At 45.9% G+C, this 19,166-nt stretch overlaps 1 protein-coding gene across 3 annotated transcripts in view; it reads right to left on the reverse strand.

Annotated features, from left to right (window-relative positions):
* The window catches only part of GFOD2 (Gfo/Idh/MocA-like oxidoreductase domain containing 2), a 51,278-nt gene that overhangs the window by 10,287 nt on the left and 21,825 nt on the right, over window positions 1–19,166 (reverse strand). The window contains exons 2-4 of one of the 3 annotated variants that reach the window (XM_063654393.1): window positions 8,576–8,723; window positions 7,232–7,319; window positions 610–955 (exon numbers count right to left, since the gene is read on the reverse strand). In XM_063654393.1, the coding sequence (XP_063510463.1) occupies window positions 610–868 (259 nt within the window). In that variant the 5' untranslated portion in view covers window positions 869–955; window positions 7,232–7,319; window positions 8,576–8,723. The remainder of the gene's footprint in view (window positions 1–609; window positions 956–7,231; window positions 7,320–8,575; window positions 8,724–19,166) is intronic. The other 2 variants (XM_054453973.2, XM_054453972.2) reach the window with 2 other exon arrangements.

Below are 19,166 nucleotides of genomic sequence, written 5' to 3' on the forward strand. Positions count from 1 at the left end.
CAGGCCATGCCCAGTCAGGGGCAGGAGGTTACCAAGCCCAAAACTTCCCAAGGGAGTGGAGATGTCGTGTAAGCAGGCTGTCGACGGATCCTGTCAGGGAAGCCCAATGCTGGCAGAGCCTTCCTGTCCTCCGGCAATACAAGACTGCAGTTTGGCAGGAAGGGTGTGTGCTCACTATAGTCAAACGCTGACAAAACATGGGAAATGGTAGCCTTGCTACACAGCCTCTCCTTCCTGTGGTGCTGTGTGCCCCAGAAATGGGAGAACAAACACACTAGTCACAACCAAATCCCCGCCACCCAGGGCTCTGACCTCTAACTTCACAGAGACAAACTTTACGTTGCCTGAGATGCAACCATCTCCAGCCCCTTGATGGCTGTCTCTTAGAGTATTTCCTTAATTTCTGTTCAGGGATTTATAGATGGGAGGTAGGTTAGGCTATGTCTTTTTTCATGCCCTCCCCAAGCACTGCTTCAGGGACAAGTGATGTCCCAGAGTTCTCCCTGCAGGTGCGAGCCCAGGAAGGAGAGCTCAGAGGAGAGGAGTGACCCTCAGAGGACTGCCCAGAGGGAGACATGATCTGCCCCTGCTGTGGCCTGCCGGGCGTACCTAGAGCCTTCACGGATATCTGCCGGGTGAGTGGAGGGGGGATGCTGATGCACACCAGATCCACATCTTGATGCAGCAAGATGTCATCAGTCCGGCTGGTGTAGAAGGCGATGTTCATCTCCTCAGCAAGCTGCTTCGCCTCCTCCTCAGTCTTCCCCCACAGGGCCTCAACAGTGAACCCTTCTGCCCTCAGCAGCGGGACCAGAACTCGGGCGGAGCTGCCAGTCCCAAACACGCCCACTCCTGGCAGCATCTTCATCCCGGCCTCTCTCTTTACCAACTCATCTCCTCACAAGAGCCTCCGGCATGGATATGATCTTCCAAACGTCCTGGTCAGACATGGCTCCTAGAAGAGCAAGCATTACACTGGTTATCACTGGAGAGGACACTCAGCTGAGGCTACTTTCTTTTTTTTTTTTGAGATGGAGTCTCGCTCTGTCGCCCAGGCTGGAGTGCAGTGGTGCGAAGGCTACTTTCAAATAAGGAAGTAACAAGTTCTCTGCCAGAAAAGCACAAATGAAATATGACTCGAGGCCAGGCATGGTGGGTCATGCATGCCTGTAACCCCAGCATTTCATGAGGCCGAGGTGGGAAGATCACTTGAGGTCAGGAGTTTGAGAGTAGCCTGGGGAACGTGGTGAGATGTCATCTCTAGTAAAAAAAAATATATTAAAAAATAGCCGGATGTGGTGGCATGCGCTTGTTGTAGTCCTAGCTACCTGGGAGGCTGAGGTGAAAGGATCACATGAACCTAGGAGTTCACAACTGTAGTGAGCTATGATTGTGCTACTGCACTCCAGCCTGGGCAACAGTGCAAGACCTTGTCTCCAAAGAAAAAAGAAATACTGTTCCAAGATGAAAAACTACAGAATCTTCTTCTTACATGGAGACTGAAGGATAGGAGGAAAAATGGAAAATGAATAAAGTTGAGTTTAAATCTCTGTTCTGCTACTTAATTTTCTGTGTAACCCTGGTCAAAAGATTCAACCTTCAGGGCCTTAAATGTATAATAAGGGGAGTGATTGATCTTTAAGGTTCCTTCTTGCTATAAAAGTTCATGATTCTATATATGACAAAGAAAAAGAAGAGTGGAGGCCAGGCACAGTGGCTCACACCTGTAATCCCAGCACTTTGGGAGGCCAAGGCGGGTGGATCACCTGAAGTAAGGAGTTCAAAACCAGCCGAGTCAACATGGCCAAACCCCATCTCTACTAAAAATACAAAAAAAACTAGCCAGGTGTGGTGGCAGATGCCTGTAATCCCAGCTATTCAGGAAGCTGAGGAAGGAGAATCATTTGAACCCAGGAAGCGGAGATTGCAGTGAGCCAAGATCACACCACTGTACTCCAGCCTGGGCGACAAGAGTGAGACTCTGTCCAAAAAAAAAAAAAACAAAGAAAGAAAGAATGGAGGCCGGGTGCGGTGGCTCACGCCTGTAATCCTAGCACTTTGGGAGGCTGAGGCAGGCGGATCGCTTGAGGTCAGGAGTTCGAGACCAGCCTGGCCAACGTGGTGAAACCCCATCTCTACCAAAAATATAAAAAATTAGCTGGGTGTGGTGGTACAAGCCTGTACTCCCAGCTACTCGAGGGGCTGAGGCAGGAGAATCACTTGAACCTGGGAGGTGAAAGTTGCTGTGATCCGAGATTGTGCCACTGCACTCCAGCGTGTGTGACAGAATGAGACTCTGTCTCAAAAAAAAAAAAAAAAAAAAGAAAAAGAAGAATGGAAAACAAAAACCAGTTCAAGAGGAAAGTGAAAGAACTAATTGCTATACAGATTAAGTATAATTAAAATTTTTATGGTAGCAAACATAGGAAAATGCTCACTAGAAAAAAAAATACCAAAAAACTTTTTTCATCAAACTGGCTAAAAGAAAAAGTATGCTTAAAAAGATTTTATTAGGCCGGGTGCGGTGGCTCACGCCTGTAATCCCAGCACTTTGGGAGGCCGAGGCGGGCGGATCACGAGGTCAGGAGATCAAGACCATCCTGACTAACACAGTGAAACCCGTCTCTACTGAAAAATAGAAAAAATTAGCCGGGCGTGGTGGCGGGCGCCTGTAGTCCCAGCTACTCAGGAGGCTGAGGCAGGAGAATGGTATGAACCCAGGAGGTGGAGCTTGCAGTGAGCCGAGATCGCGCCAGTGCACTCCAGCCTGGGCAACAGGGCGAGACTTCGTCTCAAAAAAAAAAAAGAAAAAAAAAAGATTTTATTGGGCTGGGTGTGGTGGCTCATGTCTGCAATCTCAGCACTTTGGGGGGCCAAAGCAGAAGGATTGCTTGAGATCAACAATTCAAGATCAGCACAAGCAATGTAGTGAGACACCCATCTTTACTAAAAAGAAAAAAAAAATTAGCCTGGCATGGTGGCACATGCCTGTAGTCCCATCTATTTGGGAGGCTGAGGTAGGAGGATCGCTTGAGCCCAGGAGTCAAGACTGCAGTGAGCTATGACAGTGCCACTGCACTCTAGCCTGGGCAATAGAGTGAGACTGTCTCAAAAAAGGAAAAAAGGTTTTTTTGTGTACAGATATTTACTACAGCATTGGCTATCATAGTGAAAAACTGGGAGACAATCTAGATGTCCAAAACAAGTGGGTTAGATAAAGAATGCTGTGGAGCTACTGAAAACCATGAAGTAGAAGACCCTCAATAACCTGAAAGACATTCACCACATTGTCACTGAAAGGAGAAAACACACACTATCAGAAGTATGGATTTTTTTAAAAAAAAGCATACAAAAGAAGTATAATAGGTATGAGTGTATATATATATAAGGATATCTGTAATATATCTATAAAAATATCTCTATTCAATGCTGTAGAAGAACTATTCAATGCTACAGAAGGACTAGAATACTCCTGAATTTATTGATTGCTGAGGTTGATGGGATTATGAATGATTTTTATTGTTTCTTTTCAATTTTTGAACTTTGCCAAATTTTCTGAGACATGATTATGTCTTATTCATTGTAGAGTTTTTCTTCTGATCACAAGGGTTATACAATAAAGAACAAAACCAAATAAAAGTATTTTGCTTGGGATCAATGTCATGTGGGAAAACCAAGATGAGATGTAGGTGTGCTCAGAATATCCGGGTTCCCCATCCAACATTTCCCTCAGCTAAACCAGCAGTTCCCCACTCCATATTAGCATCACTGGTAACCCTAGACCCACTGAAACAGACAAGAGTGATGTGGGCCACATCACCATCATTTTCTTTTTCTCTTTTAAAACTTTAATGTAATTTTTAAAATTGTGGTACAATATACGTAAAATTTACTTTTTTTTTTTTTTTTTCTGAGACGGAGTCTCGCTCTGTCGCCCAGGCTGGAGTGCAGTGGCACGGTCTTGGCTCACTGCAAGCTCCGCCTGCCGGGTTCACGCCATTCTCCCTCCCGCCTCAGCCTCCCAAGTAGCTGGGACAACAGACGCCCCCCACCACGCCCAGCTAATTTTTTTTTGTATTTTTAGTAGAGACGGGGTATCACCATGTTAGCCAGGATGGTCTCAATCTCCTGACCTTGTGATCCGCCTGCCTCAGCCTCCCAAAGTGCTGGGATTACAGGCATGAGCCACCGCGCCCGGCCTACTTTTTTGTTTTCTTTTTAAAGACAGAGTCTCACTCTGTCGCCCAGGCTGGAGTGCAGTGGCACAATCTTGGCTTACTGCAACCTCCCCCTCCTGGTTTCGAGCGATTCTCCTGCCTTAGCCACATGAGTAGCTGGGATTACAGGTGTGTGCCATCACCCCTGGCTAATTTTTGTATTTTTGGTAGTGATGAGGTTTTGCCATGTTGGCCAGGCTGGTCTCGAACTCCTGAGCTCAAGCGACCTACCCACCTTGGCCTCCCAAAGTGCTGGGATTACAGGCGTGAGCCACCATGTCCAGACCATCTTAACTATTTTTAAGTATATACATCAGTGGTATTAAATACATTTACAGCTGGGCGCGGTGGTTCATGCCTGTAATCCCAGCACTTTGGGAAGCCAAGGTGGGTGGATCACCTGAGGTGAGGAGTTTGAGACCAGCCTGACCAACATCGTGAAACCCCATCTCTACTAAAAATACAAAAATTAGCCGGGCGTGGTGGCGTGTGCCTGTAGTTCCAGCTACTCGGGAGGTGGAGACAGGAGAATTGCTGGAACCTGGGAGGCGGAGGTTGCAGTGAGCTGAGATCAAGCCACTGCACTCCAGCCTGGACGACAGAGCAAGACTCTGTCTCAAATAAAATAAAATAAAATAAATAAGTAAATAAATAAATAAATACATTTACATTGTTGTGTAACCATCACCACCACCCTGGTGATGGTTACTTCTGTAACTCTTTCCACCTTGCAAAACTAAAAACTCACTAAATAATACCCATTATTCCCATTAAATAATAACTTCCCATTCCCTCTACCCCCACCCCAGCCCCTGGCAACCATCATTCTATTTTGTCTCTATGAATTTGACTACTTTAGATACCTCATCTAAGTGAAATCATGCATTATTTGTGCTTTTGTGACTGGCTTATTTTGGTTAGCATAATGTCTTCAAGGTTCACCCTTACAAACCTTGTAGCATATGTCAGGACTTCCTTCCTTTTCAAGGCTGAGTAATATGCCATTGTATGGCTGATCCATTCCTCTATCAATGGACATCTGGGTTGCTTCCATGTTTTAGCTACTGTGAATAATACTGATATGAACATGGTGTACAGATATCTCTTCTAGACTCTGCTTTCATTTGTTTGGGGCATATACCCAGAAGTGGAATTGCCGGGTCATGGTAATTAAATTTTTAATTTTCTGAGGAACCACCATACTGTTTTCCACAGTGACTGTACCATTTTACATTCCCTCCAACAGTGTGCAAGGCTTCTGATTTCTCCACATCCTTACCAACCCTTGTTATTTTCTGGTGTTTTTTGTTGGTTAGCCATTCTGATGGATGTGAGGTGACCATTATTCACCTTTTTTTTGAGACAGAGTCTTGCTCTGTCACCCAGGCTGGAGTGGAGTGGCACTGGTCTTGAACTCCCGACTTCAAGTGATCCGCCCACCTCGGCTGCCCAAAGTACTGGGATTACAGGCGTGAGCCACCATGCCTGGCCTCATCATTCACTTTTATCGTTCACTTTTAAAGCCCCTCAGGTGATCCTAGTGTGCAGCCACCAGCTGAGAACCTCTGAACTATGTTTAACGCATGTGAAAAATTATCTACATTTGGAGCCATAACGAAATGTCCTGTTTGTCATATGTACACTTTCCTGAACCTTCTCACCCTCTGTACTATGATTAAAAGGACAAATCTGTCATTAAGAGGGAAAAATCTCTAACACAACTATTTTAACTTCTATGTATTACCTTCAGTAACATCATTTTACCAATAATTTTATAAACACCATATGGTCCCTTTGTTTACCAATTACATTTATTGATTCTTTTTTGAGATGGAGTCTCACTCTGTCATCCAGGCTGGAGTGCAGTGGCACAATCTCAGCTCACTGCAACCTCTGCCTCCTGGGTTCAAATGATTCTCATGCCTTAGCCTCCCGAGTAACTGGGACTGCATGCATGTGTCATCATGCCTAGCTAGTTTTTTTATTTTTTAGTAGAGATGGGGTTTCACCATGTTGGCCAGGCTGGCCTTAAACTCCTGATCTCAGGTGATCTGTCTGCCTTAGCTTCCCAAAGTGTTGGGATCACAGGGGTGAGCCACTGTGCCTGGCCTATCAATTACCTTTAAAAAGCTAACTACTCCTGATCTTGGTCACTATGACAATTTTTATTTTGAGACAGATTCTTGCTCTGTTGCCCAGGCTGGAGTGCAATGGCTTGATCATGGCTCATTGCAGCCTCCACTTCACAGGCTCAAGGGATTCTCCCACCTCAGCCTCCCGAGTAGCTGGGATTACAGGTGCACACCACTGTGCCTGGCTAATTTTTGCATTTTTTGTAGAGACAGGGTTTCACTATGTCACCCAGGCTGGTCTCAAACTCCTGGCCTCAAGTGATCTGCCCACCCTGGCCTCCCAAAGTGCTAGGATTACAGGAGCAAGTCACACTGTGCCTAGACAAAAAAAAAAAAAAAAAAAATTAAGACTCTGTGGCAGGTCCCTCTGCATAGCACAGCTTCTGCTTTCTTTGAGATGACCAACTCCTGGAACTCCTCTCTACCTTGCATCTTCCCTCCTCTGTAAATCTTTTCTGACTGTACCCCCCCAGGAGCTCCTCCCTCTGGACCTTCTATATACTTGCAATAGGAACTAAACTTACTCCTCTTTTGTGTCCTCAGGGCCACAAACACAGCAGGCCCTCCACTGATTAGTGACTGAATAAATTAATGAACTCACTGCGCTCAGTAAAGTGTTTTCTGGATGCGCCTGCTCACTGGTGTCACCAGCTTCTCATGGCCACCATGAGAAGTTGAAAACATACTGGAGGTTCTATCCTCACGTGCTGCTGATAGTGATACAGAATCGTACAGCTGTTCTGAATAAGAAGTAATCTGGCTTTATTTATAATTAAAACTACGCATTTTGTGACTCACAAATTCTACTCGTGTGTGTGTGTATGTGTGTTCCCAAAGAAGTTCTCACAGGGATCCACTGATAAGGGATACAAAGATATTTACCACATCATGTCTGAGGTGCAGAGTTGGAGACAATCTGGGGATCAGAAGTGGGCAGGTAAAGTGTCGGGGATGTACCCACTGGGGTTCACTGCAAATTAGAAACAATACTAGATGAATACAGTCACATGAATGAACTTGGTAAAAAAAAAGAAAACATAGCAAGCTCTAATACATTATTTATATAAACTAAAAATACACACACAGGCTGAGTGCAGTGGCTCACGCCTGTAATTCCAGCACTTTGGGAGGCAGAGGTGGGCGGATCACCTGAGGTCAGGAGTTCACAACCAGCCTGATCAACATGGCAAAACCCCATCTATACCAAAAAATAAAAAAATTAGCTGGGTGTGATTGTGCACGCCTGTAGTCCCAGCTACTCAGGAGGCTGAGGCAGGAGAATCGTTTGAACCCGGGAAGCAGAGGTTGCAGTGAGCTGAGATAATGCCACTGCACTCCAGCTTGGGTGACAGAGCAAGACTCTGTCTCAAACAAAACAAAACAAAACAAAAACCCACACACAAACACAGAAACAAAAATGCTTCATAGGAACTTATACAAACAAAAGGATACATACTAAATACATTTACAGGGGATAGGGAAACCAGAGTAGAGAAAGGGGATAAAGGGGAATAATTAAAAAAAAAAAAAAAAAAAAAAAAAAAAGGCCAGGCACGGTGGCTCATGCTTGTAATCTCAGTTCTTTGGGAGGCTGAGAAGGGCGAATCATGAGGTCAGGAGATCGAGACCATCCTGGCTAACATGGTGAAACCCCATCTCTACTAAAAATACAAAAACAAAATTATCCAGCCGTGATGGCGGGCGCCTGTAGTCCCAGCTACTCGGGAGGCTGAGGCGGGAGAATGGCGTGAACCCAGGAGGCAGAGCTTGCAGTGAGCCGAGATCGCGCCACTGCACTCCAGCCTGGGTGACAGATTGAGACTCTGTCTCAAAAACAAAAACAAAAAAAAAGGAAAATTGGTTCTAAAAGGAATCCTTCCTCACTTTTTAAATAAAAAGCTTGCATTTCAAACACAAAGTGACAGATATATGTACCTCTGGTCCTACTAATGGAACACCAGCACAAGCTCCCTGATCTAGCCAAATCCAGGGAGTAGCATTGCATCTGCATATTTGGCCCAGGACCACTTATAACTCAGACAAAGAACCTTATTTCAATTAGCCACCACACCTGGCTTTTTTTTTTTTTTTTTGACACAGAGTCTCACTCTGTCACCCAGGCTAGAGTCCAGTGGAGCGATCTTGACTCACTGCAACCTCCGCCTCCTGGGTTCAGGTAAGTGGCTGGGACTATAGGTGCGTGTCATCACGCCCTGCTAATCATACCTGGCTAATTTTTTGTATTTTTTGTAGAGACAGGGTTCCATCATGTTGCCAAGGCTGGTCTCAAACTCCTGGGCTCAAGCAATCCTCCTGCCTTGGCCTCCCAAATTGCTGGGATTATAGGCATGAGCCATGGTGCCTGGCTATAATCCTTTTTGGGAAGTGGAAAAATGTACATTACAGAATTTACCATTTTAAACCATTTTTAGGTGTACAGTTCAGTGCACTAATACATTCGTATTGTGCAACCATCACCAACATCCACCTCCAGGACTTCTTCATCATTCCATACTAAAACTCTGTACCCAGCCAAAATTAACCATTTTAAAGTGAACAATTCAGTGGCCGCTGGGTGCAATGCCTCATGCCTGTAATCCCAGCACTTTGGGAGGCTGAGGTGGGAGGATTACTTGTGCCCAGGAGTTTCAGGCTATAGTGGGTTATGATCATGCCATTGCACTCCAGCCTGGGTGACAGAGCAAGACCCTGTCTCAAAAAAAAAAACTCCAAAAAACAAACCCCACAATCCAGTGGCATTTAGGACATACTTTTTTTTTTTTTTTTTTTAAGACAGAGTCTTGCTGTATCACCCAGGCTGGAATGCAGTGGTGCGATCTTGGCTTACTGCAACTTCCACCAACCGAGCTCTGAGGCTGAGGCGATTCTCTTGCCTCAGTCTCCTGACTAGCTGGGATTACAGGCACACGCCATCACACCTGGCTAATTTTTTTTGTATTTTTAGTAGAGGCGGGGTTTCACCATGTTCGCTGGTCTCAAACTCCTGACCTCAGCTGATCCGCTCACCTGGGCCTCCGGAAGTGCTGGGATTACAGACATGAGCCACTGAGCCTGGCCTAATTTTTTATTTTTTGTAGAGATGGGGTCTCGCTGTGTTGCCTAGGCTGGTCTCAAACTCTGGCCTCAAACTCCTGGCCTCAAGCGATCCTCTCAGCTCAGCCTCCCAAGGTGGTGGGATTATAAGCGTGAGCCACTGAGCCTGGCTTTTTAATAAAAAAGTTTTTTTTTTTTTAATTTTAATATAGAGACAGCATCTTACTATGTTGCCCAGGCTGGTCTTAAATTCCTGGCTTCAAGTGATCCTCCCACCTCGGCCACCCAAAGCACTGGGATTTAGGCGTGAGACACCACGGCTGGCGAAATTGTTTTCTTAATTTCATTTTCAAGCCCAGCATCTCTTTTGCTCCTACTGTAGACACAAGTGTACTGGACTAAGAAAATGTCTACAGTAGGGGATGGTTTGTCAGCATAGCCCAGTATAACATCCTGTACTGCTCGATTCTGTCTGAAGTACACCTGTTCCTTTGTGAACCACTAAATTACACACGACTTGGGCTGCCTCTAACTCCAGATCCCTGCCAATTTCATGCCTCTTGTCTCCACTCTCTGTGACTGTGAAGCTTGGCTTGCCTCCTGTACTCTCACTGGGGTTCTGTTTCATTTTAACCATCTTTCATTCTTTCTGATGGTAAACAGTGTCTGTGGCCACTCAGTCACCTTGCTTTCCTTTTCTACTTTCTCCATCTCTCTTTTTTTTTTTTGAGACGGAGTCTCACTCTGTCGCCTAGGCTGGAGTGTAATGGTGCAATCTCGGCTCACTGCAACCTTTGCCGCTCCGGTTCAAGCGATTCTCCCTGCCTCAGCCTCCCAAGTAGCTGGGGTTACAGGCACACGCCACCATACCCAGCTAATTTTTGTATTTTTAGTAGAGACAGGGTTTCACCATGTTGGCCAGGCTGGTCTCGAACTCCTGACCTCAGGTGATCCACCCGCCTTGACCTCCCAAAGTGCTGGGATTACAGGCATGAGCCACTGAGCCCGGCCACCATCTCTCTCTTTTCTCTTTGCTAATTCTGCCCCTACAGGCTTCTCTACTAGTTTTCTTAGAAAACAGGTCAAGCACACAGTTATCTTCTACAATTTTCATGTCCTGGACTCCCTTCAGCTATTTTGGTCACTGTCTGCTTTTACAGGTGTCTTGGTTATTTACAGGTTATGGCTATTATAGGAGCTTGACAGTGTCAAGCATGCAGCATTAGGTAAATAGTGAGATTCTACTTAAGTTTTTTTTTTTTTTTTTTTTGAGACGGAGTCTCATCTCTGTCACCCAGGCTGGAATGCCGTGGCATGATCTTGGCCCACTGCAACCTCAGCCTCCTGGGTTCAAGCGATTCTCCTGTCTCAGCCTCCCCAGTAGCTGGGATTACAGGCATGCGCCACCATACCTGGCTAATTTTTGTATTTTTAGTAGAGACAGGGTTTCACTATGTTGGCCAGGCTGGTCTCGAACTCCTGACCTCAGGTGATCCTCCTGCCTCAGCCTCCCAAAGTGCTAAGATTACAGGCATGAGCCACTGTGCCCAGCCAAATTTTGCTGGTCATTAATTACCAACTGTTACAGGGCTAAGGGAGTGAGACACAGTCCATGTCTTCTGTAAATTCATGCCCAGGGTACACCTCCTCCACTCTCACACCGTGTTCCTTCTCACTCTAGTTGTATTTGGGTATATATAGGGAATATATGTACCCACTACATAGGGAATCTTTTTTTTTTTTTTTTGAGACGGAGTTTCGCTCTTTTTGCCCAGGCTGGAGTGGTCCGATGGCACGATCTCAGCTCACCGCAACCTCCACCTCCCAGGTTCAAGCGGTTCTCCTGCCTCAGCCTTCCAAGTAGCTGCGATTACAGGAGCCCGCCACCATGCCTGGCTAATTTTTTGTATTTTTAGTAGAGACAGGGTTTCACCATGTTGGCCAGGATGGTCCCGATCTCTTGACCTCGTGATCTGCCCGCCTCGGCCTCCCAAAGTGCTAGGATTACAGGCGTGAGCCACCGCGCCCCGCCGGGAATCTTTTTTTTTAAATGATCTATTACATATCTATGACCGACTTAGGTGTCTCCTCTTCAAAAGCTGTGTAGGAATATGATGATAATTTTGAGCCAATATGAAGTGAAAAATATATATAAGTATCAGTAGCTTAAAACAACAGAATGGACTAGAATTTTTTTTTTTTTTAGACAGAGTCTCGCTCTGTCGCCCAGGCTGGAGTGCAGTGGCATGCTCTTGGCTCACTGCAAGCTCCGCCTCCAGGATTCATGCCATTCTCCTGCCTCAGCCTCCCGAGTAGCTGGGACTACAGGCATCCACCACCACGCCTGGCTAATTTTTTGTATTTTCGGTAGAGACGGGGTTTCACCGTGTTAGCCAGGATGGTCTGGATCTCCTGACCTTGTGATCTGCCTGCCTCGGCCTCCCAAAGTGCTGGGATTATAGGCGTGAGCCACTGTGCCCAGCCGAAAAATTTTTAATAACCTGTTTTACTGCCAGTGACTCAAAGGGAAGCTTCGTCAACACCCATAAAGGGGTATTGGCTGGCCCCCAAGGAAGCCAGATGGCATGAAGGCAGGCAGGCTTGCTGACTAGGTATTTCCTGCCCAAGCAGGCAGAGCTGGTTTTCCTTGTTTATTTCAGTGGCTACCCTTTCTCACCCCTAAAATTTCCCCACTCTTTGTCTTTAACATCCTTGCACATATCCTTCACATGCCTCCAAAGATCTCCACAAACCCAGTCCTGCCAAGGCCACATGCATTTCTCATCACCACATGCTGGTCAGGAATGAAGTGTGCCTTGGCAGGACAGGCTATATACAATTTGACAAGGCCTTGCCTGGGTTCAAATCCTGGCTCTGTCACTTACCAGCTGGGTGACCTCAGGTAAGTCCCTTAGTCACTCTGTATCTCCATTTCCTCATCTGTAAAATGGGGAAATTTTATCTACCTCACAGGGGATTTAAGGATTGAGTTAATATTTGTAGAATACCTATAATTGGGCTTGGCCAATTAGATATGAGTCAGTACATAGGGAATCTTTTTCTGAAAAAAAGATGTCTATTAACTATCTGTGACTGACTTAGATGTCTCTTCTTCAAAAGTTGGGTAGAAATACGAGGGTCATAATTCTGAGCTAATATGAAGTGAGTATAATAGGGCAGCCAGTGTTTAGTCTGCCCCTAGGTCCATGCAACCCTGTTGTACAGATGAGAAAACATGCTCAAAGAGGCGAGGTAACTCTCCCAGGGTTCCATGCCTGGCTGTGTTCATGACCTGCTACAACCAGCATGAAACCTTGAGCAGGTTACTTCACTTCTCTGAGCCTCTATAAAAACAAGAAAGAAAAACGGTCATTTTGTAACATGTGCATGTGTGGAGCAACTCTTCTTCCATCCTTCCTCATGAGTGTGAGCCAGGGAAGTTCCTTCCACTGTCTGCTCTGGGGGTGACTGTTTGCCTCTGATCCACTGTTCAAAACCAATACTAATCTGGTCATATGTCTCACCTTTTCTGAGGAGCTAACGAGGGAGCTGTGGGAAATGAAAAGATGAAAAGTCCTAATTTCAGGGGTGACAAGTCAGCAAGGTGAGTAGGAGCCAGAACTGGTGGTGTAAAGTGTTAATCTTAGGAGTTTGGACTTTGACAGGTGGGTGTGCTCGGTATTCTTGGTCTGCTCCTCCTTCCCTACCTGATCCTCTCTGCCCTGCTTTTTGTCTCTGGAGTCAGAAGGTCAGTCTCTAAAGCCCTGGGCTCCAGGTCCTCTGGCTTCCATCTGAGTCCAGCCAACGGAAAGAACCAGGAAGAGATCAGCGAGCAGGAAGAAAGGCCAAGGTGTTTATTTTCTGCCTTCTCTCCCTGCCAGGATGTGGTTCTGGCAGAGCTGTGTTCCTTAACCAAGGTCACAGCTCCTTTGGAAGACCCCTCTCTCCCATGACCATAGCTTTTGCTGGGTTCCAGTGACACATCCCCACTCCGTCATTGCACCTAGGGTGGGGACACTACCTTGCCAGTCCCTGGGTGCTCCACTATCCCTTGTATGTTTCCTTTACTACTCACACTATTGTGAATAATCCCTTCATTAAAGAGTTTTTAATTAACCCTTTGAGTACACTGACTGTTTCCTGCCTAGACCTTGACTAATGCAGGTAAGCAATAAGAACCATTGATTTTTTTTTTCTTTTTCTTTTTCTTTGAGATGGAGTCTTGCTCTGTCACCCAGGCTGGAGTGCAGTGGCGTGATCTTGGCTCATTGCAACCTCTGCTTCCCAGGTTCAAGCAATTCTCCTGCCTCAGCTTCTCGAGCAGCTGGGATTACAGGTGTGCGCCACCATGCCCAGCTAATTTTTGCATTTTTAGTAGAGACAGGGTTTCCCCATATTGGCCAGCCTGGTCTCGAACTCCTGACCTCTGGTGATCTGCCCACCTCGGCCTCCCAAAGTGTTGGGATTACAGGTGTGAGCCACTGTGCCCAGCCTGCATTTTTTTCTTTAATTTGGCAGAAAGACATAGGTAGGATAGAGTTTAGGAGACATTAGACACAGAGAACCAGTTAGGATATCAAGTAAGACATAAGGAGGATCTAATGGAGGGAATGAAATGGAGCAGACGGTTATCACTAGGATTTGGGATTATCAGGGGGGTGGGAGAGCCAAAAAATAAATAAATAAATAACTGAACTATAGACCAATACCTCTCATGAACTTAGGCACAAAAATCCTCAACAAAATATTAGCAAATTAAATCTAGCAATGTGGCTGGGCGTGGCGGCTCACGCCTGTAATCCCAGCACTTTGGGAGGCCGAGGCGGGCGGATCATGAGGTTAGGAGATCGAGACCATCCTGGCTGACATGGTGAAACCTCGTCTCTACTAAAAACACAAAAAATTAGCCAGGCGTGATGGCGGGCACCTGTAGTCCCAGCTATCCAGGAGGCTGAGGCAGCAGAATCGCTGGAACCAGAGAGGCAGAGGCTGCAGTGAGCTGAGATCCCGCCACTGGCACTCCAGCCTGGGCGACAGAGCAAGACTTCATCTCTAAAAAACAAAACAAAAATAAATAAAAATTAAAAAAAAAATACACCATGAGCAAGAGGGGTTTAATCCCAGGAATGCAAGACTCGCTCAACATTCTAAAATCAACTACTATTGGATAGGAGAATGTGGGGTTTTTTTGTTAGTTTGGTTTGAGACAGAGTCTCACTCTGTCACACAGACTGGAATGCAGTGGCGCGATCTCGGCTTACTGCAACCTCTGCCTCCTGGGTTCAGGTGATTCTCGTGCCTCAGCCACCCGAGTAGCTGGGACCACAGATGTGTACCACCACGCCTGGCTAATTTTTGTACATTTTGTAGAGAAGGGGTTTTGCCATGTTGGCCAGGCTGGTCAAACTCCTGGCCTCAAGCGATCCACCAGCCTCAGCCTCCCAAAGTTCTGGGATAACAGGAGCAAGCCACCGCACCCAGCCTGGATAGCAAAATGTGTAACTGAAAAAAAAAAAAAGGCCAGGTGCAGTGGCTCACCTGTAATTCCAGCATTTTGGGAGGCCAAGGCAGGTGGATTGCTTGAGGCCAGGAGTTCAAGACCAGCCTGGTGAACATGGTGAAACCCTGTCTCTACAAAAAACAAACAAAAAAAGCCAGGTGCAGTGGCACACACCTGTGGCTACTCAGGAGGCTGAGGTGGGAGGAACACTTGAGCCTGGGAGGTGGAGGTTGCAGTGAGCCATGTTTGCACCATTACACTTCAGCCTGGGCAACAAGAGCATGACCCTGCCTCAAAAAAATAAAAACTAGGCCAGGCGCGGTGGCTCACGCCTTTGGGAGGCCAAGGTGGGCAGATTGCTTGAGCTCAGGAGTTCGCGACCAGCCTGGGCAACAAGGTAAAACTCCATCTCTGCTAAAATACAAAAAAATTAGCCGGTCATGGCAGCATTTGCCTGTAGTCTCAGCTACTTGGGAGGCTGAGGCAGGAGAACTGCTTGAACCCAGGAAGCAGAGGTTGCAGTGAGCTGAGATCACGCCACTGCACTCCAGCCTGGGCAACACAGTGAGACTCCGTCTCAAAAAAAAAAATTAAATTAAATTAAAAAAATAAAATCAATTACCATAACTTACCGTATCAGTAGTCAATAGACAGCATTAATTAGAAATACAAATTAAGGCCGGGCGCAGTGGCTCACCTGAGGTCAGGAGTTTGAGACCAGCCTGGCCAACATGGTGAAACTCTGTCTCTACTAAAAATACAAAAATTAGCCAGGCATGGTGGTGGGCGCCTGTAATCCCAGCTGCTTGGAAGGGTGAGGCAGGAGAACTGCTTGAAGTCGGGAGGTAGAGGTTGCAGTGAACTGAGATTGTGCCACTGCACTCCAACCTGGGTGACAGAGCAAGACTCCGTCTCAAAAAAACAAAAACAAAAAAAAACAAATTAAGGCTGGATTCAGTGGCTCATGCCTGTAATCCCAGCACTTTGGGAGGCCGAGGTGGGCGGATCACCCGAGATCAGGAGTTCGAGACCAGCCTGGCCAACATGGTGAAACCCCGTTCCTACTAGAAAAAAAAACCAGAAATTAGCCAGGCATGGTGGTGCACGCCTGTAATCCCAGCTACTCAGGAGGCTGAGGCAGGAGAATCACTTGAACCCAGGAGGCAGAGGTTGTAGTGAGCCAAGATTGTGCCACTGCACTCCAGCCTGGGTGACAGAGTGAGACTCTGTCTCAAAAAAAAAAAAAAAAAAGAAATACAAATGAAAACTTATTAAATACACATTACAATGTCTGAAATTCAGAAAACCTGATATCAAATACTGGCAAGGGTAGGAAGCAATTATCCATTATTGGTGAAAATGTAAAATAATATAGCCACTTTGGAAAAGTTTGCCATCTTATAAAGCTAAATAGATACCTATCACACAACCTATCAATCCTACTTCTAGGTTTAGTACTTACCAAGAGAAATGAAAACTTATATTCACACAAAAACCTATATGTGAATGTCTACAGCAGCTTTATTCATAATTGCCACATCTTGTAATCAACACAAATATCCTTCAATTCGTGAACAGATAAACAGTAGTATATCAATGCCAATGGATACTACTCAGCAATAGAAAGAACATACTACGGACGTATGCCACGATGAACAAATCTCAAATGCATTCTGCTAACTGAAAGATGCCCTACTCAAAGGCACCATACTGTGTGACCCCATTTAAATGCCATAATGGAAAAGCAAAACTATAGGGACAAAGAGTAGATCAGTGGTTGTCAAGGGTTGGAACTGGGGCTAAGTGTAAACAACAAAGGGGCACAGGGGAATTTTTGCGGGGTGATGAAACTGTTCTGTATCTTGTCTAGAGTGGCAATTACATGACAGCATTTATCAAAACCGATAGCACAGAATATACAGAAAAAGGATAAACTTCACTGTTCTGTAAATTATACTTCAATAAATGTGACTGACCCCACTTAAAAAAAAAAAAAAAAAGACCCTGAAGTTCTAAGCCTAAATGACTAAGAAACTGCAGTGTCCTTAAGAGAAACATGGAACCCAAAAGGCCCGACTGTTGAGACTCTGGTGTGGAGGCTGAGATTTGTGAATTGTTTTTTCCCAAACTGCCCGAACATCATCTTACCTTCTGTGTATCTAGTCTGTAGAGCCCCAGCTTCTGCCAAACTAGAGGCCATGACCCACTGCCTACCACAGGGGTGGGAGAAATCCAATCTGGTAACTGTTTTTGTAAATAGTTTTATGGGTATGACAGAACACAGTCACACCCATTTGTTTACCTACTCCTTTATTTATGGTTGCTTTTGTACCACCAACAGCAGAGTAGGTTCAACAGAAGCCATACGGCCCACACAGCTTAAAATACTTAAAATTTGGAGGCCGGTGCAGTAGCTCACACCTATAATCCCAGCCAGCACTTTGAGAGGCTGAGGCAGGCGGATTGCTTGAGGCTAGGAGTTCGAGACCAACATGTGAAACACTGTCTCTACTAAAAATACACAAATTAGCCAGGCTTCGGGGTGTGCACCTGTAATCCTAGCTACTCAGGATGCAGAGGCAGAAGAATCACTTGAACCTGGGAGGCAGAGGTTGCAGTGAACAGAGATCACATCACTGCACTCCAGCCTGGGCAACAGAGTGACTCTGTCTTAAAAAAAAAAAAATTTACAGTTTGGCCCTTTACAGAAAAGATTTGCTGACCCCTGCCTTATGCTCTGTTATGAGGCCCAGGAACTCCAAGTGACACAGTATTGTCATGAAGGTAGCCAGGATTTTTTTTTTTTTGAGATGGAGTCTCACTCTGTTGCCCAGTCTGGAGCACAGTGGCACAATCTGAGCTCACTACAACCTCTGCCTCCTGGGTTCAAGTGATTCTCCTGCCTGAACCTCCCGAGTAGCTGGGATCATAGGCGTGTGCCACTGTGCCTGGCTAATTTTTGTATTTTTTAGTAGAGATGGGGTTTCACCATGTTGGCCAAGCTAGTATTGAACTCCTGACCTCACAGGATCTCCCCGCCTCGGCCTCCCAAAGTGCTGGGATTACAGGAGTGAGATACTGCGCCCGGCCAGTAGCCAGGATTACAGTAAAAAAAGAATTACCCACCTCACTGTGTATGAGAAATCAGACTCTGGGAATTTTGGAGTCAGTGGATAACTTTAGAGGTCACTCACTCATTAGGCAGCTTGTATAGGGGTCAGAGCCTCAGCAGAAGGTGCCTAAGAATCCTTCTTTCCTGCCAACAGTCTTTATAACGTTGGGGTTTTAAAGTGCAGAGTTAAAACCTGTATTTCCTGGCCAGGCACGGTGGCTCATGCCTGTAATCCTAGCACTTTAGGAGGCCGAGGCGGGCGGATCACCTGAGGTTGGGAGTTTCAGACCAGCCTGACCAACATGGTGAAACCCCATCTCTCCTAAAATTACAAAATTAGCTGGGCATGGTGATGCATGCCTGTAATCCCAGCTACTTGGGAGGCTGAGGCAGGAGAATCGCTTGAACCCAGGAGGTGGAGATTGTGGTGAGCCGAGATCGCGCCTTTGCACTCAAGCCTGGGCAACAAGAGAAAAACTCTGTCTCAAAAAAAACAAAACAAAACAAAACAAAAAGGAAAAAAAAAAAAACCTGTATTTCCCAGCATTCCTTGTAAAGAGGTGTGTCAAATGAGATAAATATAGAAGGTATAGTTCGGTAGAATGTCTGGAAATGTTCTTTAAAGGAGGCAATCTCAACTGGCAGGAACTGTCACCCTTGCCCCTTTCTGTCTGGAATTACCACCAGGAGGTGACCTGAGGATAAAACACAATTTCTTGCAGATTTTGACACTGAAAAGATGAATCAGATGTTACCTGTCCCCTCAAAGAACTCCACAGATCAGACAGGCACTTGAGCAAATCTGTCATATGGTAGACAGGCAGAGCAACAGAAACTTGCCTCTGGTGCAGAGAAGAGCACCATTAACTACAGCGGCTAGAGGCAGTGTACAGGCAGGAAAGACTTCCTGGAAGAGACAACATAACTCCCCATTACCCATCTGCCCAGCCCCTGGCAACCACCATTCTACTTTCTGTCTCTGAATCTGACTACCCTAGGTACCTCACATTAAGTGGAATCATACAGTAATTGTGCTTCTATGTCTGGCTGATTTCACTCAGTGTAATGTCCTCAAGGTTCATCCATGTTGTAGCATGTGTCAGATTTTCCTTCCTTTTATAAAGGCTGAATAATATTCCATTGTGTGTAGA

Source organism: Pongo pygmaeus, chromosome 18, assembly GCF_028885625.2.
Source record: "Pongo pygmaeus isolate AG05252 chromosome 18, NHGRI_mPonPyg2-v2.0_pri, whole genome shotgun sequence".
In the NCBI taxonomy this organism is placed as follows: Eukaryota; Metazoa; Chordata; class Mammalia; order Primates; family Hominidae; genus Pongo; species Pongo pygmaeus.